This window comes from Camelus ferus, chromosome 1 (assembly GCF_009834535.1).
Source record: "Camelus ferus isolate YT-003-E chromosome 1, BCGSAC_Cfer_1.0, whole genome shotgun sequence".
In the NCBI taxonomy this organism is placed as follows: Eukaryota; Metazoa; Chordata; class Mammalia; order Artiodactyla; family Camelidae; genus Camelus; species Camelus ferus.
The window spans coordinates 111,859,347-111,882,879 of NC_045696.1; the positions used below are offsets into that span (position 1 = coordinate 111,859,347).

At 41.4% G+C, this 23,533-nt stretch overlaps 1 protein-coding gene across 2 annotated transcripts in view; it reads left to right on the forward strand.

The window, feature by feature from the left end:
• The first annotated feature begins 21,349 nt into the window (after positions 1-21,349).
• The window catches only part of TOP2B (DNA topoisomerase II beta), a 57,838-nt gene continuing 55,654 nt past the window's right edge, over positions 21,350-23,533 (forward strand). For both annotated transcript variants that reach the window (XM_032488420.1, XM_032488430.1), the window contains exon 1: positions 21,350-21,993. In XM_032488420.1, coding sequence (XP_032344311.1) covers positions 21,934-21,993 — 60 coding nt within the window. In that variant the 5' untranslated portion in view covers positions 21,350-21,933. The remainder of the gene's footprint in view (positions 21,994-23,533) is intronic.

The window sequence follows — 23,533 nt, forward strand, 5'->3', positions numbered from 1 at the left end:
AATTCTCATTTTTTTCTCATGTCCTTTGTGAGCTTCGTAAAACTTCTATGGATATGAATCTTAATAGATTTCAGTCCTGTTCTGTTTTCACATTCCTGCTGTCCTGAGGGAGCAGTACACCGTGGTTAGTGTTGGTCTGGCATGCAGCTGGAAGAAGAATGTGAAGTTTATGGGAGGAGGGGCCTCTCTGCTTGTTTCTGCTGCCAGAAATGTGTATCTTGCAACTCCTAGGTTTCGTGCAAGACATGATGTAAAGGGAACCATGCACCTCGATAGGTGGTAAATAACTGCTTGACCAGTTCTACATGAAACGATAAGTTTCAGGAGGGATGTTAAGTGACAGGTTCAAGGCTACAAGGCCAGTAAATCCTTTGACTGCTCCCTTTTTTCCAAGCCTCTCCCTCTGCTCGTGGCTTTACTTCCCTTCCCACACAGCCCTGACTCTGGGTTGACTCATCTCAGCTTCTGCCTCACTCACACTACCAAACTCCATCCCTCAGCGGGTCACCCTCCTCTGCATCACCTGCGATTTGTCAGGTGGGTCGTCCTGCCCTACAGCCTCTTCCCGCCTTGCATGCTCTCCCTGGGCCCGTGCTGCGTGGCTTTACCTAGTAAACCGCGCTGGCATGTTGCGAGCTTTTATCTGCAGCTCAGGCTTCTAACCTGAGTTCCAGACCCATCTCCTCCCATTGAGTGGAGATAGTCCCTTGAATGTCCCAGGCAGAACTCACTTACCTCTCTCTCAGATCTGCATCTCCTAGGGTCAAGACTCTAGGATCCTTGGAGGTGAAAAAAATGCCAAGAAATCAAAAGCCAAGAGCCTGGAGTCCTTTGCGTCTTCCTCTCATCCAAAGCTAATGAGAGCCTGGTGCACTGAAAGTTAGGCTGCATTGTCTCAGATGCTCATCCGTAATGCTATGATCTAAGTCACTGTGTGCAGAAGTTCAAGGCTTCAGGACGGGACATGTTCATTCATTTATGGCCTCAGTAATGATGCCAGACACCATCCCTGGATAAGAGCTCCTTAGACAGATGATGACCGGGTGTGCTACTTTCTTTACGTGCACTGCAATAGTTTAAACATTTCTTGAATAACCAGTTTCCCTGAGCGATGCAAGCACCTTCTTAACGTCTATGAGCTGCCCACCCCTCCTCCTCCTTCTGTGGGAGGAATTTGTATATAGAGCATTATCTCAATGTATGCCTTTCCAAAGGGGCCACCAAGAAGGCTGTGGATTTTCTTTGGGATTGATATAAAACCTACATCACATTGAATAGGAAAAAAAAATCATAGTCCTGGGCCAGGAGAGAACCATAGGAGTAGGCGAAAGTAAACTTTGCCTCAAGGGCTGAGGTGCTTGAGGTGTCTGGGTTGTGGGGCAGGATCCTGCCATGACTTGACCACTGAGACCGCCTCCGTAGCTAGCACTTCTCTCAGAAGGTTCCAGGGCCTGCCACCGCCTTGCCCTCACCTCTCAAAAAGAATGTGGTGACATGGTTTTTACTTCTTCAACAAAGACTGGCAAAAAAAATAAAGGTACACCTGCTGGGGTTTGGCTTTTCTGAGGGGTTACGTGAAAGCGGGAAAGTCAAGGAGCCAGGAGGGAGCGCGTGTTCCTCTGAGCTGTGTGTGGCCCCAGCCCGGTCACTCCGTTATCCCCGCTTTGCCCCCCTGTTAAGTCATGCTTTTTGTACTCCACGGGATGTTCTCTTGGGTCCCTGCCAGAACACACAGGAAATGCCCTGCTTGGTGATAAACATGTTTCTGACACACAGAAAGACCAAATACCTTACTGTAAGACATTCGCTATCTTGTTTCTAAGACCATTCCTGTATTTTCTTTTTTAAAAGTGATCCTTAGATTTGAAGGACTTGTACTTGTTGGATTTGAAAAACTGATTTTAAAACTATGCTCACAGCATTATAGACTGTGAGATGTTAGTCACCAGGACCGCTTGCACAGAATAATGGTGGCTTGAAAACTGGAGTATTTTACTGCGAGTCTGTGAACTTTAAGAAGAGAATGAGAATTGTTGGATTCAGGAGGATGGAAGGGCCTTTCACTGAGACAGAGAACAGGCAGAGGAGCAGGGTGGGGAGGGTGGAGTCTGGGTGGCTGGGCATCAAGCCAGAACTTGCCACTCTTGCTCAAAACTCAAGCAGCTCCCGCTTCACTGGGTGTAAACGTGGAGCCCTTCCCACAGTCTGCTCGGCCCTGCACCACCTGCTTCTCCAGACTCGCATCCTCCCTCCCCCCTTCCCTCCCTCTCTGTTTCTGGAGTAAAACCCAGGAGGTGGGGGGAGAAGATGGACCTGAGGGTACAGATGAGGATCTGAGCACAGTCTGTGGGAAAGCCACCTCTTCTGTCTTTGAGGAGAGGGATAAAATATAGGTGCAGAGGTAAGCGGAACTGTGATGGGCTGTAAGGCAGTGGGGCAGCAATGGAGGACTTTCTGACATTTTTTTTTTCCGCAATGAAGGAAGAGGTAATGCTATTGGCTGACAAGAGGGTAAAAGTAATGGATGGATTTCCAAAGAGAAGATCAAGTTTGAAACCACAGCTCTGGGGAATGGGATGACGTGCTGCCCAGGGAACCCTGCCCCAGATGTCCAGAGCTGGCCGAGGCCACTTGTGACTGGAGACCATGGCTCTTGTAGCAACACCGGTGTTTTGTGTTTAGCTTGCCAATTTCCAGGTGTATAGGGATCACCTGGGGATCTTGTTAAACTATGAATTCTGATTCCGTGGGCCGGAGGCAGGGCTGAGATCTGCAGCCCCACGCGCTCCCAGGTAACGCCGATGCTGCGGGGCTCTGAGTAGTAGGATGGGTTTTGTGATTTTCTCCAGCAGTACCCGGTGGTCATGCGGTCAGAGTGAAGCCAGGGGAGCGAGGGAGACAGGGCTGGAGTGCTGCCACGGGAGCCCAATAGAAGGGAAAGAGGGAAAAGGAAGTTGCGGAGGTTGAAAAGCATCATGGAAGGAGGAGCTTTGGTCTGATGGGGATGAAGGACTTGGACAAGATGGAAGGAGGCGTCTGATGGGTGAGAGTGAAGGACTCAGAACTGCGGGTAAGTGCAAGCTATCAGATACACTCAGCAAGACACAGCAAAACACTGCTGCGGTTCCAGAGGGGAGATGTAAATGCCGCTACCTAATCCTGGCATACAGGGAACAGCGAAGGAAAAATATTCTCCACAATCAGTTTATAGGACTTTGTAAACACACAAAAGCTAAACCAGGTGCATTAAAATTCTTATCCTCTTTCTTTTAAATTAAATGTCTCCCTTTTCCCCTGTTATCTTTACTCTGGATTTTAAATTTCTACCCAGCAGAGATTTTACTTTGGGATTAACATTTATACATTGTACAGGGAGCTTGGCTGGTCAACATATTGAAATACTTTTCTGGGCGAGTACATGGACTTAAATGATTCATGACTCTAATCACTCTTTATCAGGAAAACCTGTTGCCATCATGTTTCTGTTATTTCACAGGTATCTTTCTTGTGAATGGAACATCACCCATATTCTTAGAAACACAACTCTGTTCAGTAAAAGACTGAGAAATGTGGCAAGCCCGTAGTCTAAGTATTACACTGTTCAATTATACTGTTTTTACAACAAGGATCTTTTATACTTGAAAGGAATCTTATTAACAATCTGTAGGACATAGCCTAGGCAGGGACCCTCCCCCAGCTCTATTCAGAGACCAAAATACACGTGTATAAAACATACCAGGCAGTATGTTTATTAAGTTCCAGAATGAAAAAAATAAAGAATTCATACTAAAGTCACCTTAAAAGGAAAGGTAAGTCCAAGTAATTCAAAACAAAAAGTAATTGCCAGATTTTTTTTTTTTTTTTGGCTTTAGGATCAATTTGAAGGCATGATTTCCAATTAGTGTTAATCTATATTCTGCCTCAACTGCTACATCTCTTTATCAAAATCTGAAATCAATATTAGCAGTTGTTAGTCACCAACTGACACTAAAACTAAACAATTTAATAACTGCTTTAAGATCATTTATTACAAATGATTTCAGGCATTCAAAAAGGCATAAAAATAATACAACAAATACAAAATGACTATTCTTTCATACTCACCAGTCCCTCTAGGTACTCAGTAAATGTTTGTTGAATGAATAAATGATTCTCATTTATTATTCAATGCCTTGTCTCCATATTTATAGTACCCTTAGAGCCAAGGACAATGTTTTAAATTTGTCTTCATTTTTTTTAGCGTATCTTTTATCTTTTTAAAAAAAATTGAAGTATAATCAGTTTAAATGTTGTAAATTTGTCTTCTTTTCCATCTTGCCCATATAATGATGGTTATGTGGTTGGTGTTCAGTAAATGCCTGGGGTTGGTTGATAAATATATTTAAGGCCTAGGCTCCCTATGTTTGTATCTGTCTTTAAACTTGAGCCCTAACTGTTAGCTCTTTTTACTCGAACCCAATACTTAGCTTAATTGAAGTTATTTCAATTGTAACACATTGATGAAGTACACCTCTAAAACTATAAATTGAGAGAAGCTGAAAGTCATTTAAACTGTAGCTTTTACTTAATTTTATTATTACATCCTAACATCTTTTATTACTGCCTTCTATTTTTGATGTCTGAATTAAAAATAGAGACTTGTTTAAAGCCCTGATTTCTAATTAGAAGAAGAATAATTCAAATGCTGATACTGCAAAATGTTTAAGCATCGATTTCTCTTTTTCAAAAAAAAAAGCAGACTCAGCTTCAATTTTGAGTCCTCTGACTGCTACAGAGTCCGTAAAATCCCAGAAATTATTTCTGTACTTCCACGCGCATTCATTTTCAGCTTCTTCCTGTGGTTCGGTGTTTCAACGCGAAGTTTAAGAACCACTTGCATTGGAATTGTCTGGGGTGCTTGTTACATAGATTGCTGACTCTCATCTCAATCTTTCTGTATCCCAGCCAGGGCAGTGGGGTGGCAGGTTGGCACCAACATCTTTAAGCTCTCCATGTGCTGCTTAAAGAAGCCAAGCTTGGCTAAATTGTTATTACTGTTCTCTTAGCTCTGGTTTTCTTGTTCAGCTTTCCCTGTCGCAGTATCTCTACATTTCTGTTCCTTCCTTTCTGCTGATCCATTCCATTCCCTGCCTCAGCTCCCCTCTGTTACTTCCCTCAAGGGCCACTTCTTTCCTTCCTGCCCCCGAGATCCATTTGCCAGTATGGAAACTTTGCAGTAACCCCTCTTTCAGAATCACTAGCCCTCCTCATTTCAGTCTCAGGAGATTAGTCACTAAAGACACTGGAAATCATTGTTTCATGTGTGAGGTGCTGTAGACCAGTGCTACTCAAAGGAGCCTATTTAGGGAGATAGGAAACTTATATTTGGCTAATTAATGCACGGTTGCCTTTTTGAGAGTCTTGCTACAATTTCTATTTTGGTGCAAGCTCCTCAACCCTTTAAGGACTCACCACAAACAGTTCATGGAAGGAACTATCCCACTAACCACATTTTGAGTATCTGTGCTATAAATTATATTTTGGGGGAAAAGCTTTGTTGAGGTACAATCCTATACCATAAAATTCATTCAAGTACACAAAAACTATAGTCATGGAGTTTGCAACCTTCACCATAATCAATTTTAGAACATTTTCATCACCTTAAAAAGAAACAATATTCTGTTAGCTGTCGCTCACCAGTCCTTCCAACTCTCCTGATCGCCAAACTACTTTCTGTCACTGTATGTTTTGCTGTTCTGGATGTTTCATATAAATAGAATCATGTAATAATGTGATCTTTAGTGACTGGCTTCTTTCACTTAGCATAATATTTTTTAAGTTTATCCATGTTGTAGCATGTAGCATGTACCTCATTCCTTTTATGGCCAAATAATATTCCATTGTATGGATATATTTTGTTTATCAGTTGACAGGCATATGGGCAGTTTCCACCTTTTGGATATTATAAATAATGCTGCTGTAAACTTCCAGGTATAAGCTTTTGTGTGGATATGTTTTCAGTTCTCTTGGGTAAATAATTAGGAGTAGAGCTGCTGACTCAAATCTTAATTCTGTGTTTAAATGTTGAGAAGCTGTCAGATTGTTTTCCAAAGCGGCTGCACTATTTTTTGTTCCTGTAGCTGAGTATGAGGATTCTGATTTCTCCACATTCGGCCAACACTTAATTTATTGACTTTTTGATGAGAGCCATCCAGTTGGGTGTGTAGTGGTATTGTGACTTTGATTGGCATTTCCGTAAAGACTAATGATGTTGAGTATCTTTTCATGTGCTTGTTGGCCATTTGTTTATCTTCTCTGGAGACATGCCAATTCAGATTTTTTTTCCTTTTTAAAAATTGGGTTCTTGTTCTATTATTGGGAATTACAAAAGTTCTTTATATATTCTGGAGACAAGTCCCTTATTAGATATGATCTGCAAATATTTTTTCCTGTTCTGTGGCTTGTCTTTTCACTGTCTTGATTGTATCTTTTATATAGCACAAAAGGTGTTAATTTTTATGAACTCTAATTTGTGTATTTGTTGTTGCTGTTAACGCTAATGCTTTTGGTGTTGTATTTAAGAATTTATTCCAAAGGCAAGGTCATAAAGACTTAGCTCTAGCTTTTTCTGTAAGAGTTTTACAGTTTTGACTCTTCCATGTAGGTCTTGATCCATTTTTTAAAGTAAATTTTTGTATATGGTGTAAAGTAAGGGTCCAACCTCAGTCTTCAGCGTGTGGCCATCCAGTTGTTCCAGTACTATTTGTTGACAAGGCAATTCTTTTCCTATTGAATAATCTTGGTATCCCTGTTGAAAATCAATTGACTGTAGATACAAGGATTAATTTCTGGACTCTCAACTGTACTCCACTGACCAATATGTTGATCCTCATGCCAGCTCCACATTGTCCTGATGAGTGTTGCTTGGTAGTAAGTTATGAAATTGAGATTTGGGGGTCTTCTAACTTTGTTCTTCTATTTCAATATCTTTTTAGCTGTTCTAAGTCCCTTGAGTTTTGTATGAATTTTAGGATCAGCTTGCCAGTTCTTACAAAGAAGCCAGCTGGAATTCAGCTCAAGATTGCATTGAATCTGTAGATCAATTTGGGGATTATTGTCATTTTAACAATATTGTCTTCCAATCCAAGAATATGAGATGCCTTTCCATTTATTTAGATCTTGTTTAATTTTTTCAACAATGTTTTGTAGTTTTGAGAAGATAAGGTGATACTTCTCTTGTTAAATTTATTCCAAAGTATTTTATTTTTGATGCTATTGTAAATGGAATTGTTGTCTTAATTTCATTTTAGGATTATTCATTTTAGGATTATTCACTTATAGTGTGTATACTTAAGTATACATGAGTAAGTGTTAACAGGGAAAACTTGGCTGGTATCCCATGAGCCAGCATTTCCCAAATGCACATCTTGAGATTATATGTGGAGAAAAAAGCATTCTGTGTCAAATCATTTTGGAAGCTGTTTCCTACTTAAAGCTTCGTGATCGCTGTGAACATATAGAATGATCTGAGAAGTAAGGCAGCACCTTGAAGCTTTAAATCCCACAGAAAACAGAGGCTCTTGTCTGTTTTGTCTTATTCAGCAAAGCCTGAATGATTTTCAGATCCTTTTTAAGATGGGATAAGGCACAGAATTTGTGGCCAATGTCTTGAAAGATAAAGTTAACCTATTTCGCAATTTTGCCTAGAGTAGACATTATAATGGTTTGTTACAATATTGTAAAATGCCCTCTAAGTGCCAGTGAAAATAGTTCTTTTTGAAAATGACATTTAAATTCATCCAGAAAATACTGCCTTCTGTTGAATTTTCTTGGAGTAAGTTTTCTCAATGTTTATATCAATACTCTATGATGATAAGAGTAGGATAGTCAAGACTGGAGAAAGGGGCCTTGAGGAACTACTAGATAAATAAGCATACCACAGTCTTAAGTTTAGAAAGGTAAGATACAAAAAGACAGCATGAGTTGGACATACTCATATTTGAATCGTAGCTCCATGTGTATTACTTGGGTGATAACGGACATATGTAATGGCGTCCCTGAATCTCCATTTCATCACTTTAAAATTGTCTTAATAACGCAATCACTTTATAAAACACATAGCATGTTGCATACATAACTCAAATGTAAAATGGCTTTGTTCCCAAAGTAGGAATATAGTATTTATTATTCCATTTTGCACATACTTTGCCTGTATCCTTCAGGTTTGGTCTGATTGAAGGAACACTGGAGATTGAAGTCTGGGACCAGTTTAGGGCCTTGCTTCATGAGAATAGAGTCACGCTTTCCATCTATCTGAACCGCACTCAAAGCTGGCCGTGGGCCTGGTTTGGGAATCCTGCAGTTTATCTCCAGTGTTCCCCCAACTCTTTTGCTCAGTCTTCTTTCCCTGTAACTCCTTCCTTCCTTCTCTCTGAAATTCCAGTCTGCCCAGACAAAACCAACTTTATGGAAAAGCAATGTCTTAGTCTGTTTGAGCTGCTGTAACAAGACGACAGAGACTGAGTGACTTATAAACAAGAAACATTTATTTCTTATGGTTCTGGAGGCTGGTAAATCCAGGATAATGGCACCACCAGATTTGGTGTCTAGTCAAGGCCCTCTTCTGGGTGGCAGAATGCCAGCTTCCTGCTGTGTCCTCATGTGGTCTAAGGGTCAGGGAACTCCATGTCAGGTTTCTTTTTTCCCCCTTGTTAATTTCCCTGAGCATCTAGTTTATTTCTGAGGAGCATCCATGCACCTTGGTAATAACCACCCAATCTCGTTATCCTTGCAGTTATTCTTCCATAGTTTCAAATGCCTGTCTGTTATATTGCACTGATGGATGGTACAAGGAAATTTGTATATTTTCTCTTTTTATTAGCAAATATATAATGTTAATATTAGTTCTGTACATTTTTCTCCCCTGGTTTGTGATTTCCTCAGGGGCAAGGCCATATCATATTCAGTTTGTCAGGTCTTTTTAATAAGGGCATTAATCTCATTGCTGAGGGCGGGCCCTCAGCACTTAAATGTCCCCCAAAGGCCCTTCTTCCCAGCCCCATCACACTGGGCATCAGGATTTAGTATGAATCTGGGTGGAGGGGTACAAACATTTGAACAATAGCATAATGTAAAGTAAAACTGAGTCAGCAAGTTACCTGTAGCAGCAATATTTGCAATTTTTCTGTCCTTTCTAAATATGGGCTAAAAGGCATTATTTCTAGTTAAATTTCGGAGCTTTGTCATGGAGGGCAGTGAGAAAGTATAGAATTCTATTTCGACTAAAAGATCCTTTCTAATTCTAGTTTTATTACGTTTGCCTGATGACCAATTCCATTGCATCTTTGCTACGTGGTTCCAAATCACCAGCTTTCTGGAGAAGGAAAGCATCAAACTTGGGTTTCTGATGCCTTTTTGGTTTCAGTCTGGTGCTAGGAAGTTGATATGGGAGGAGGAAAGAGAAGAGCTAGCTACAAGGAGACTGAGTGGACAGATGGACGATTATCACCAGAATTCAGGCCCAATAAGAAGGCATAACAATGCAGCTGCCAGTCTTCATTACTGCAATCCCCGAAATGACTTTTTGTACGAGAGGTTACAACTCTCCAAACACAACTGTCAACATGAAAATAGAATGATAGCAAGTTACTGGGGGCTATGGCATTGATTTTTTAAAAAAATTTAATTCTTGACTTTGCTACAATTCAAGTTTATCTGCAAATGATTTTGTGACTTGTTTTAAGCTGATAAAAATTTAACATAAAAAATCAGTCAAGAGGTAGAACAGGGGAACTTCAGAAGTGAAAACAAATCAATTCAATAAAAATCCACCCAGTCCACGCGGAGGCCTTTAAGGGCTAGGAAAAATCTAGATGGCTTTCCTCGGTGGAAGTGACATGAATGGTTAGCTCATTCAGGGCCTGAACATCCCTAAGCTAAGGTATCTCCTGTGCTGAGACTCATGGCTCAGCTCTCTCCAGTGGAAGAAGTTGGATGATGAGATAAGGTGAAATTATAGTTTCCCAGAAGCATGACTCCCCCTACCCTGATTCCATGACCTTTGAAGAGGCCATTCCTTTTTTTTTTTCTTTAAAGGGAATGACATGCGATTTTATTTAATTTTTATTTTTATACAATTTTAAAGGTTACTTTCTATTTACAGTTATTACAAAATATTGGCTCTATTCCCTGTGTTGTACAATACATCCTTGAGCCTGTCTCACACCCAGTAGTTTGTCTCTCTCCCTCCCCAAGCCAGCCCCACCCTGGTAACCACTAGTTTATTCTCTATATCTGTGAGTCTGTGAAGAGGACAGTCTAATAAAAGGAAAAGATGCCAAAATAATGTTATACCAGCAGAAGGCATTTTTGACATTACCAAAACCAAGCACAACAAAATAGATCCAGTCACATGTCTCCCTCCTGACTGTTAAACTATTGGATTTTTGAGCCCTGCTGGTTAACAATGATGCTCTCATTCAGTGCTGATGAAAGAAGGCTGGCTGTGTTCATTCTTTCAAAAGCCAACAGTGTGGGCAAAATATGAAATGTTTGGTAACAAGTTACAGGCAAAAAAAGGGTTCTCTAAAGCCATGATGGGGCAAATGCAATGCATTGGACCTAGTTCTCAAATTACTTTTACATATGAATAATGGGAAGACCAAAAGATCATAGAGACATTTAGTCAGAAGGGAGTATGGAATCCAAATTCTTTACATTTTACAGATGAAGAAACTAGAAACCCAGAGAAATTATACTTCGAAACAAATGGTTTTACAAACAAAACCTGTAAAATTGAGGCAGAGGATTAAAAACAGCTGTGAGAAACATCTTTTGTGGTTAGTTTCTGGAAACCACTGAGCAAAGAATAAAACAGAATGTGAAAGAGTGAAGGTGGGAGACAGCTTAATTAAAAAGCAAGAATTGTGCAGTCTGGTAAATTCCTGAGAGAAACGTATTACCAAGGTAATGACAAAACATTTTAGGCTTATACGCCTCTGTCTTATCAGATGTCCACAGTCGGGTGAAGTAATCATTATGTGGTTGTCAGAGACCCTCTGGAAGGGGTTAGCTCAGATGTGGTGGAGAGTACTTCATCACCTGTAACACAAGAAAGCAGTGAATTTATCAATGATGTGTTTAGGCAGACAGATTTTAAAATGACAGCCCATAAGTGGTGGTTGTCTGGACTTCACATTAGAGGCACTGAGAATTTTTTGTTCTTAGAACTCTATTAGCAATCACTCTTTGCTGATCATATTATTCTGCATCAGATTTTTCATCAGAAGGAATATTCTTATATTAAAAGTATGAAAACTAAAGAGCAAAATAGAAGCAGAGAATCAATAGCAACATATCCTCTGCTCAGCTTTCAAGGCTCATTGTTGAAGCAGAGGTCCCCAGATCCCCAGTAAAGGGAACATTTTCAGGCCAGTACTCTGGAGGAGCCATTACTTGTTATTAAGAGGGAAACAACAATAACCCTGACCCGCTTTATCTTATTTTTCTAGTAGTGTGTAGCCCCCCGACTGGGAACAAAGGAATGAGCCTTGGGCTGGAATGGTAAACAAGTTATAAAAAGCTGCAGACTCAGAGGTGAGAAGTCTGGTTAGCCAATGACGGGTAAGATCCCCAGAGGGGGGCAACCTAAGACAGGCACAGCCGCCTGAGTCCAAGAAGAATATTGTTAAGCAGCTGCTTCTCATACACTCCACCCTGGTATGTTGTAAGGCTTGCTGGTGCCAACACAAAAGTGATTTACCAAAACATAAAGGGTCTTCTGACCTTGAGCGAGACACTGCCTGTTAACCATTTCCCTTGTCATTCTTCTTTGCTATATAAGACTGTGTAACTTAATAAAGCTTCAGAGTAGCCATCAGCTCTCTCTGCATATGGTGTGTATGTGTACATGATATCGCAACACCAACAGCAGTGAAAGAATATGTCATAGTAGGCAAGTTAGTCTAATCTCTTAAGACTTGTCTCTGATTTCCTTTTCTGTAAGAATAAGATAGCAGTAATAATATTGGAGCAAGGAGAATAGGAAACTCCAAATGTAATCATGGCATCCCACTGCCTAAAAAAACCTCCACTGGTTTTTCCGTGGACTTCTCAGGAGCAAAGATAAAAATCCATAACATAACCCCATATGCCTGGCTTGATCCAACCCTGGCCAGAGCCGTCTCCTCTCACTTCCTCAGCGGTATCATGGCCCAGCCTGCCTGGAGTGCCACACGTGCTGTTGGCACTCCATCCTCAGAGCTCAGAGTTTTTTTTTTTTTTTTAAGAATGCCTCTCCCATCCCCTACCTCATTACATTTCCCACCAGTGATCAGTTATTTACACGGCTAGTTAGTTAACGTCTTTCACGTGCTTTCACAGCGGCACGATTTATGCCTCTGGTTTACTCCTGTATGTGAAGTCCCTGGTGCCCCACCTGTCACATATGAGGTGCGTAAATGTTTGTGGAATGGAATGAGATAACTGGAGATTTAAATATATGGCAGAGAGTAAGCAATAAATATTAACAGCTATGTTAATTGTGAACTTGTTTCACTCTCCCTCTGTTGCTTCACGTGCTTTGTTATCAGTTGCTCACACCACAAGATCTCTGTCCTACACGGGGTGCAAGAGGAATAATGATGACAGACCTAGAACCCTGACCTTGGACCTGTTCCCAGTGTAAACTCGGTTAGTTGTCAGGGCACTTCATCAGAACTGACTATGTTACCTGTGGCGATATTACATTAGCTATCTGTGTAAAAAAATTCATGAAGTTTTCTGTTTAGTTTAAATGTTTATTACAAATGACTTGGTTCTGCTATGGGCACCTTTAAAAAGCTGAAAATTTTTAACCTCTGCTTTTGTCAGAAGAAGCAGAAGGATGTTTGTCAGAGCTAAGACAGTTTTAATATTTATTTTACCCTCAACAAATAGTGATAGCTACTGTTCAGACTATCTCCTTTAGAGTGGTCTCTAAGACAACCTCTGGATGGTCAAGTTATAGTAGAATTGAAAAGGAGATTAAAATCATAAACTCTGGAGATAACAACAGAACTGGGTGCCTGCCTCACTTTTCCCATTATAGCAGTGGGACCTTGGGCAGATCGACCATCCTAGCCTCAGGTTTCTCACCTGTAAAAAGTGGTTTATAATAAATAATAATAAGATGTCCAGTGAATCCCTTCCACTTTGTTGGAAATAACAACATAAACATCCTTCTATACCACTGGTTCTCATTGGTGGTGGGAGGGAAGGATTTGGTCTCCCAGGGGAAAAAATGTCTGGAGATGTTTTTGTCACAGTGTGGGTGTGTGGTAGGTGGGGAGAGAGGTGGTTTGCTATTGGCTTCCAGTGGGTAGAGGCCAGGAATGCTGGTAAACATCCCACCATGCGTAGGTCAGGTCTTTACAGAATCATCCTGTCCAAAATGCCAATAGTGCTCCTGGTTGAGTGCCTGCTTGTAGTGAAATGGTTAAATAATTACTGCAGCCATTAAAAGATAGGTCTGTGCACAGACATAGAAGGATTTCTAGGAGACACCAAGCAAGTAAAACAACTCACAGGGATGTATTTATAATTATAATATGACCCCGTTAATGACTCCCTGTCTTCTATGCATGTGTTTCCACGTACATATAAAAGATCTGGAGGGACACATACCAACTTGTTAATCAGTGATATCTATGGGGAAAAAACATGCTAAGAAAAGTCTGCATTTCTTACTGGACACACTTTTTACTGTTTTTTTTACAACCAGAAGGTGTTACCTTTGTAATTTTGAAAATAAATTCCTAACTTGTACTATTCCTATAAGAATTAAAGTAGATAATGAAAGTAAAGTGTTGGCACAGTGCCAGTATACAGTTAGTGCCAATACGTGAGTTATAATTATTGTTTGTTATTAGGGCAATTCTGTATTTCTTGAAAACTGAAGGAGTTCAGGAAGTGAAGGTATGCAGGTAAATATGGTAATTAAAAGATTTCGTTAATGATTTTGTGGAGTTTCAGCTGTGGCAGCATTTTTTTTTAATCACCTAAGTTTCCTTTTGTGTTTATTGAAAGAACTGTCCAATCTTACATCATTTTTTTTGCACATATAAAAAAAGAAAACACACATGAAATAAACTGGTAAGGGTATTCCTTCCACTTCACATTCAGAACACAAGTCTTCTAAATCAGGAATCGACTCAGAGGCATCAGTGAGCCTGTCTTTCCACACACTCTCATCCTCATTTCTATCCTGTTGGTGTAATAGCATTTTTAAACTTTTGAATGAAAGCATAATGTTCATTTAGAAAAGCATAAAATTCAAATGTGTACAGCTGGATGAATTTTCTTTTTTTTTTTTACATTTTTTATTGATTTATAATCATTTTATAATGTTGTGTCAAATTCCAGTGTTCAGCACAATTTTTCAGTCATACATGGACATATACAAACTCATTGTCACATTTTTTTCTCTGTGAGCTACCATGTTTTGTGTATATTTCCCTGTGCTATACAATATAATTTTGTTTATCTATTCTACAATTTTGAAATCCCAGTCTATCCCTTCGCACCCTCCGATGAATTTTCAAAATGAACATAATCATGTATTCACCACCTAGTTTAAAAAAAAATATATATATATATATAAATTAGAAGTTTCCAGCACCCAGAATCTTCCCCCAGGTAACCACATCCTGACTTCTAACATCATAGTAAGTTTATATAAATACAGGGACAGAGACAGTATATATTCTTTTCTGCTTGACTTCTTTAGCTTGACATCACACTCATGAAATGCACACACGGTAGGTGGAGTAGTAATCACTCATTGCCATTGATGGACAGTTCACCATTGTGTGCACATACGATACATCCATTCCACCACTGATTGACTCAGGGATTATTTCTAGCTTGAGGCCACTACGAATAGCGTTGCTATGTACATTCCTTGTGTCCTTTGGTCCATGTGAGTATGCATTTCTGTTTGTATGTACCTAGGAGTAGAATTTTGGGTTCATATTATAGATAAATGTTTAGCTTAGTAGCTGCTACTAAACAGTTTTCCAAAGTGGTTTTACTAAGCTATATACTACCAGCAGGATACGAGAGCATTACTCCACATCCTCACCGACAGTTGGTGTTTTAATTTTAGCCACTGGTAGAATGGAACTCATTTTAAAATTTTAAATAACTTACTATCGCCTACTGTTCTCTTTAAAAAAAAAAGTATGTGTTTTTGAGCATTTACAAAAGGAGTGGAATGATATTCACCAAATTGTTAACAGTAGCTGTCTGAGTGATAGAATTGTGGGGGCATTTTGTTGTTTGCTTTATACCTACCTAAACAAACATGATGTAGTAACAGAAATAGTATAAAAAGTGGCAGCATTTCCCAAAGTCTTCTCATTAAAACAAAAGTTCATCAATGTTAAAATATTCCCACAAGTAGAGTTTCAAGGCTAAGTTTGACTTGTTTACTGCAGGGTTGCTTACAGATATAAAATGCTAATGTATCTTATCAATGTCTTATGGGTGGGTACAATGCAATACTGTGCATGGTTTCAGGGATTTATAATTTCCAAAATACCCCTTTATATTTCAAGGAGCTAGTATCCTGAGAAACATTATTTGTAAAATGCTGGAATGGGAGATGAAAAAATAGTAATACATAAAAATAGGTTAAAGAAAGGCAAATAATTCTTATAATAGGTGGAGTGTCCACAAACAAGTCTTCTCTATATGACGGAACACTTTGAGTATTTTTTTTATGCTGCTTTAAGTATCTTTTCCTGTGAATTTGAAGTTCTCCAAAATGTCAATCCAAGAGTCCAATCCCATGGTACTTCTGTATTTTCCCTTCTACATTTGAAAGTCAACTATTTGAGTGTCTTCTATAATCGTAACACTGGGTTTCTATTATAAGGTTTAAAAGCATACAGATGGGGAGATGTCCCAGGACCCACAGGATCTTGGACCTCAGGAGTCTTTGATCCTTTGGACTCCAAAAAGCAACTTATTTTGTAGCAAGATAGGATAAAGCAGATTCAGGCTAGTTTCAAGGAGAAGTTCTAGTCAGTCAAACAAACTGCGGATGCTTGTCACCATAGCTCAACAATGAACTGTAACAACCAGAGGATTTTACTGAGGGCCAGAATTATTCACCAGTATTGCCAACTTCCTAACACATTGCCAAGTATGCTATATTGCCAAGTATGCTAGCCAACTTGGCAGTGTGACAAAAGGGTGTAGTTTGGAGTAAGAGAGACTTGGGTTTGGATTTCAGCTCCACCACTTACTCAGCTCTTTGACTTTCTATGACATTTAATTTCCTTGACTGTGAAATGAAAATAATAATACCTCTCTCTCAGGGTTGCTGAAAGTTCATTAAGCTAGTATGTGTGAAAGAGCCTGCCCAGTACTACACCAAACAGACAGCAGGGTTCTCCATAAACGGGGTTCTCCTTCTTCATAAAATGAAGGGTAAGCATTGGCAGAGCTACAGCTGGTCTATTTCCATAGAACGTGTTTACTTTCTCCACTCAGTTTCACACAGTTAGATGCTTTTATCTCTCTCTCTCTGTCCCCAGCCCCAGTTCTTTCTCCTGGTACCATAATCTCTCCTCTTTCACTCCTCATACCATCCTGTCTTGCATTCCTAATGAAGAACAATGCTTTAACCAGTTCTTCATAATCTCTGGTGTTCAACCAAGAACACTTGAGAAAACAGGACTCAAGGATCCTGGCCGAGTTTCAGCACCATCATGGTGATGGGTGAGATGTTTTGCTTTGAGAAACTTCTCTGATATGCCTCAGATTCACTCTGCAAAATTATTTACTGAATACCTACTATGTGCCAGGCTTTCTAGGATTGGGTAGCACTGTGTAGTGTGTCATTTACTAAACAGGCTGGTCTTGTTCTTTTATTTTTCCCAAACAATGTTTAAACTAGAAATACATTCCTTAAAGAGTTAGCGTTCTTGGACCCGCTCTAGATTTTTCCACATTCAGACAGCATCCTCAAAGTAAAGGAGTAAGCTATTAGACAAAGATATCAGTTATATAAGACATCTGGGCTTATCTGTGCTGAACTACTTTGGAAATAGGGAACAGTTGCTTTTTGTTAATTGGCACACTACAAGATGGTTTATTTTCAAAGTTCTGATTTTTGATTATCATCTTAGGTAACCTCTGGGTACCTTTTTTATTCTGTTCCAGCAATCCCTCTAACTTGAAGGCTTTCCATCTTAGATTCTTCTGGTGAAGATATTTCTCACATTTCCTGCCCTGACTCCTGGCCCCAACACTATCCCCATTACATTTTTATTTTTAATTAAAAAAAATAAAAGTTTATTTATTTATTTAAATGAAGGTATTTGGGATTGAACCCAGGACCTCGTGCATGCTAAGCAGGCACTCTACCACTGAGCTATAACCTACCCCTTGCATTTTTTAATATACTACAGAATGAAAACAACTTGACAACTCTAGCTTTAGAGTTCCTAGCTCTTCTGAAATGCAAATGGTTGAGTTAGGAAAGCCACAGCTATCTTATTTCTTTAGGTCTGAATCTTATAAAATTACTGAGTAGCTGAATCAGATGACTCTGAGAAACCAGAAACTTCAAATACAACTTAGCAATATACATGTGAGGATCATATATTCTGTCGGTGAAGGTTAGGTGAATGATGGCATCTAATGCCCCCACAAAGTGAGGTTTTCTTAGGACAAAATGCCTGTTTGAAAGTCCAAACCTAATGTTAACACATTCTCAAAGCCTCAAAACAGTCTTTTAAACAAAGGCATATGCTAATCATATGCTAATTATATTTTCCATATTATATAATTTAATAAAGTAGGTAAGAAGTCTAAATTATTGCTAATCTATAGGATCTAAAATAAGTGAAAATGCCTGTTCTGTCTGTTCAAGTAACTAGAGACATTACCAGAGGATCAGCATAGCTTGCTTGGCCAAAATAAACTCCTCTAAACCAAAAAAGGTCAAATAAAATGAACATTCCATGGTCATTACAGGTAGAAATTGAAGACCTTTAGCCTTTTTCTGTCTTCCCAGTGGTGATAGTACTCAAGAATGTGGTGTTCATTGATGTCTTCAGCCATCAATAAACACTTGTTACCTTTGGTGCTTAAAGCATCTTTTTAAAAGTAAAAATATACTTATAAAATATGTGGAACAATTGAACAGTCTCAAAAATCAGAGTTAATAACCTAGTATAATAATTACTATAGACATGCTGAAACCCAAGTGGCTACACTGATGGTAGCTTTCTTCCCTAACTTGAGCATATACTTCTAAAGAAATGTAACACAGCAAATTACATTCAAAACATTTAATAGTCATAGCCTGGAAAATCATTTATTGAGTTTGTTGAATTTTTCTTCTTATTCTTTGTCTAACAACTTTGTATATATATTAATGAGCCATAGAATCTAACACAATGAGAGGAAGGGAGAGGTAAAATTGCAGACACTGAATTTTGAATTCAAATATTAACTTCTTTAAATTCTCACTGGGTTAAAGATTAGTACCCTCCCCCTCCCCTGCCAGCTGGATCTCAGTGTTGGAACAAGACACGATTGACGTGGAAACTCTACTGGAACTTCGCCACGTGTCTATAAGTACAGTTTTGAGTTAGTATCTTCTTAGATAAACTATTTGGTTTGTTAATTAAAATACCTGCTGTATATAAGTGCACTGATAAGTGTGACTCATCAGGCAAAATGTTTATTAAATAGCAAATACATATAAATTGCTTTTTGCTTTAGAAGATTAGCTCAAAACCATATGACACAAGGTGTAAACTCAAGGCAGAGACTATCTTCATCACCTTGAATTCTCAGATCCTGAGTACCTAACCCACAGCAGGCATTTAATATTTTTTTGATTGCTATACTGGGGAAACATAAGATCTAAGAATAAAAATCCTAAAGTAGTTAGGATAAGCTCCCGTGGAAGCTACTAAGAAAGCTTGAGTAAATAAAGGCCTTTATCTTTACAGTTAGTGGAATTGACTTTGATTTATACAATTTTTCATTTTGGCTGGTGCTCGCTGTGGGGTGCAAATTAAGTCTTTCAGTGTAATAAACACAAGAATAAAGGAATATCAAAAACAAGACAAACATGATATAGATACAGCCTTTTAATGTGGAAATTATTACTGTAATTACTCTGTAAATGAAAGTTATTTGACAAAACCCTAGAAAGGAAAGCTGCACTCGAGGTGGATACAGTCACTTTCACCATAAGTGTATGTTAAGTCTGCTGCGCGAGGTTAAGCCGGCCAACAGTTCTTCCAGAGCTGAGATATTTGTCATCTAGGTACCTTCTCCCATTCATCACGAATCTCTGCTTTAACCTGTTGATGTGCATTATATTCAACAACTCTATTTGTGCTTCTTTTAGGTAAGTCAGTATTTTAAGAAGAATAAATTGAGTTATTTACTAGAGGCTCCTCATGCTTAGAAGGCTAAAACACTCAATGCCTCACAAGTGAGGCAAGTGAAAGGATGAATGTGAATTTCCATTAGTTAACCCATCTGGCTTTTGAATATATGCTTTTATTCATAAATCTGAGACTGAAGAGCTTTTGAAAACTGAAGTTAAAAAAAAAAAAGAGAGACGGTTATAACTCAATAAAAAAATGTAAAAAAAAAAAAGAGACGGCAATATATCTCATAGCTTGGCTTCTATTTAATGCATAGATCTTTATTAAAAAAAACTCACAGCTTTTAAAATTATTTACCCCTTTTCAAGCTTATAGGATATATGTGTACTTTGAAGATGTGAAGTCACAGTAAGTACAAAAGCAAAAATACTCAATTTAAGGAGGCACAAACAGAGGTCTGCAAAGTTAAATAACAAGGCACCAGGACTTAGTTGATCAGGTTCAGAGCCCATATTAGACCCTGGTCTGATTTACAAGCTGGCACCTCAAGTTCAAGGTAAAGAAAGGTTTCACTGTTCTGAACTAAAGTCCCAAGTATGCCAAAATTACATGGCCACTAGAGAGCTAATTAAGAAAAACTGTGTTTAAATTATTTCCATGTTTCAGAGTTCCCCACCTCTTTGGACTCAGAAGTCAGCTGAAAGATGTGACCCGAGACATTTTTGTTTTCCCTTGAGAGGAAAGGCACAGTTGGAAGTTCACAAAAACACCTTTTCACGCTGCAGCAATGAGGTTTTCATCTTCTTAAAAAGCTCTCATGTCATGACTGGTGGCACTTCAAGCCCTCAAGTACTCATTCTGGTGATAGTTAACTCTCTTCTAAGTCTGTCTCACAAACCGGGTTATAAATGACTTGAAATCAGGGTCCCCGTTTTGATTTTGAGCCCATGGGAGAGCCTGGTATAGGGTGGCTGAGCGTGGAAACAAGTTACATCGAAAAGCAGGATGAAGTAAGGCCATCTTCGTCTGCCAGACGGTGGTGCGGCTATAAGGGTAATTTTCTTTCTTAGAAAGCTTTAATGTGAATGAAATTACTCCTTGGTGTGCATTTGAAAATTAAAAAAAAATTACAAGCGCCCTCTTAGAGGCAGCGGGCATAATTCTGTACAGAAGAGAATGAAAAGTGACAGTGACAGTTCCGCATTGTTCAGAGAAGAAAGATCGACAAAGAGTAGACTCAGAACCCTCAGCCCACCCGGCATTCTCGCCCCGGAACGTTCTCTGTGCGGCCCTTATCATTTAAGTTCTTTAAATGCAGTTTTCTTGGAACTGACGGGATCTCTTCTGGGGTGAGGGGAGGAGAGGGAAGGAGGAGATGGAGGAGGGAGAGGTCTGAGCTGTGGATTCTTCCACAGCAGCGTCCACTTGGGGCCTTGGGGAGGCCGGGGTCACGGGGCCCTCCCTGCACCAGTGATCTGCAACATCTTGCCTGCGGTTTACAACCGCTCTTTAAAAATACTTTCCCTTTGGGACGGCCCCCAGCTTCTTCCTGCTCACCCCCCTCCCCCACCCCCGCGGCCCGGGGCAAAGGAGCTCCTCGTCTTCGCCGGCAGGTCTTAAGAGTGAACGGCACGCTCAGAGGATTAAAATCGACCCGAGGGCAATTCGACCCTTTTCCTTTGCTGCCCTCAAATGACCTCTGACAGCAGCCCCTGCTCTCCCTTCAAATGGAAAACCCTCAGACAGACACACAAACAAAAAACCCCAAGTCTTCCCTTCGGTTGCTACCCGCAATGACGTTTCCCCCTCGGGTCCCGCCCCTCCGGGGGCTTGGGATTTTGGGATTGGCTGAGATGTTGTGCCAGCAAGGCCCCGATTGGGCGCCGCGGCTTGACTGACAGCGGGACGGCCGCCGCGCCCTCCTTCCCCCGGCCTCCCCCAGCCCTCCCCGGTGTGCGAGTGTGTGCGGTGTTATGCCGGACAAGAGGGAGGCGACCGCGGCGGCGGCGGCTCTGCTTATTGTCCCTCTCGGCGAGTGGATGTGAAGAAGTCGGGCTGCGGCGCGGCCGACAGAGGCGGCTTTTACAGCCGCAGCGACCCCGCTCCGGCTCTTCGAGCGGCGGCCTTCACGGAGCGTGAGGAAGGACAGGGCGCCTCCGCGTCCCCGCCACGTCCGGACGCCCGGGCTGCCGGCCGCGCTCGCCGCCCGCACTCAGGGCCTCGGTCGGCTGGCCGCGCCGCCCCCGGGCGGGCGAGGAGGCAGCGCAGCCGCCCAGTCGCCGCCGCCCTCCCCCGCTTCCTGCTCCTGCGCCTCTTCCTCAGCGGCTGCGCTAGGCCCGGGCGACGCAGCCGCGCGCCTCGAGTTTGAGGGCGGCGGGCGGCGCGGCCTCCTCGGCGGGCTCGGCCGGGCGTCTGCCCGGGTCTCGGCGATGGGGCGCGGGGGGCGGCGCCGCTAGGAGCACGGCGAGCGGAGCGGTCGGTGCGGAGCGGCGGGGCCGGGCGGCCCGCGGGAGGCGGAGCGGCGGCCGCGGCCTGGGGCCCGGGAGCGGAGGCGCGCGCCATGGCCAAGGTGGTCGGCGGAGGCGCGGGAGCCGGCGGCAACGGGGCGCTGACCTGGGTGGTGAGTGGCAGGCGGCGGGGCGGGGGTCTGGGCCGCGGCATTGTTCCCGGCCCGCGGCGGGGGGAGCTCGCCCGGCCAACGGGGGGCGGGGAGGGAAGGGAGAGGGAAATCCGGTCCCCTAAACGCGCGCCCCGTCGGGGTGTCCGCCAGCAGAACCCCAATCCCGCCCCTTTTCTTTCTTCTCTACCTCTTTGGCGGCTCGGGCTGCAGGAGCGTAATGTGCACTTGAAACTTTGGGGCGCAAACCATGAACATGACACGGGTCCCCGCCTCGTCTTTTTTCCTCTTTCCTAGTCTTACTAGGGCAGTCGGGCATGAGTTGATGGGTATGGCAGTAACGTGTGTGAGTCCGTGTGGGTCAGCACTTCCTCCAAATGTGTCTTAAAATCCCGGAGAGAGGTGTGCGTGCGTGTATGTGTTGTAAGTGCAACCATTTCTGGTGCTCTGATCTCTCAAAGAAGAATGGATTTGGTGGGGAATACGGCTGCGGCAGTTTACACTTCAATTCGAAGAGTCTCATTCGATTGAAAGCTCTTTCGGGATGGCTGTTTCACAGCAGTTAATATACCGTAGATCGTCCATCTGTCAGAGTGGGATTATTAAAAGAAGAGCTTACCTGCGTCAGCATCGCAGGAGACACGGTGTGGGGGCAGAATGGAGAGGGTTGGAGAGGTGACCGAGGTGTTTTGCCCTGGAGCGGCCTTTAGGATTTCAGCGCTCAATTCCTGCTGGGAAGTGGTAGAGAAGGGAAGACCTAGAGAGATCCGATTCCCACGGCGGATCGATAATTCACCCGCATTTCACTTGCTCAGCATAGAGTTCAGCCCAGGGTCATTTCCTACACACACGAAAAACGCCCAGTTCAGCCAACTGACTAGGTATCTAAGAGAAAAATAAAAAAGCGTTACGTTTTCTACGGACTTTCAATCGACCCCCTTCCCCCTTTCCAAAACACCCAAGGAAACTTTCGTATTCCCGTTTTTATCAAGTCCTTTTTCTCGTTGTTTGGGTGAGGTGTAGGTGAGTTGAGTAACGTTCTGCTGTATTGACAAGTATCCTTTGTGAAAAGCACGTTACTGATAACTGAAAAATATTTTAAACAATTGTTTGCATGTCAAGATGCTTTGAGAAATAACTTGCCAGACTCTTACTGTTGGATCTCTGAATTTTGTATGTTACTTCAATAATGTAGTATGAATAGACTAGAGCCAGGAGAGAGAAAACGTCAGTTAATAAGTTTGCAGTCCATGTGAACATGGGACAGGGGAGGCATGCATAAATGCAAAAGAATAGTTTTTGTAAATTGATGATCTTTACCCTTGTTACTAAAATCAAACAACTTCTGAAAATGGAGTGAGCCAGATGGTTCTCATTCACTGGAAGTGTTGAGGCCTGATCAGTGTTTCCTCTGAGGACCTCTCGCTCTCTATGATGGCAAACATTTTGCTCCAAGATTGAGTTGGTTAGCTTTAACGTTTAATAGCAGTATTTTAGTTTACTCCTATTTAACTTTGTAGATAATTAAATGACAACTTTTTCT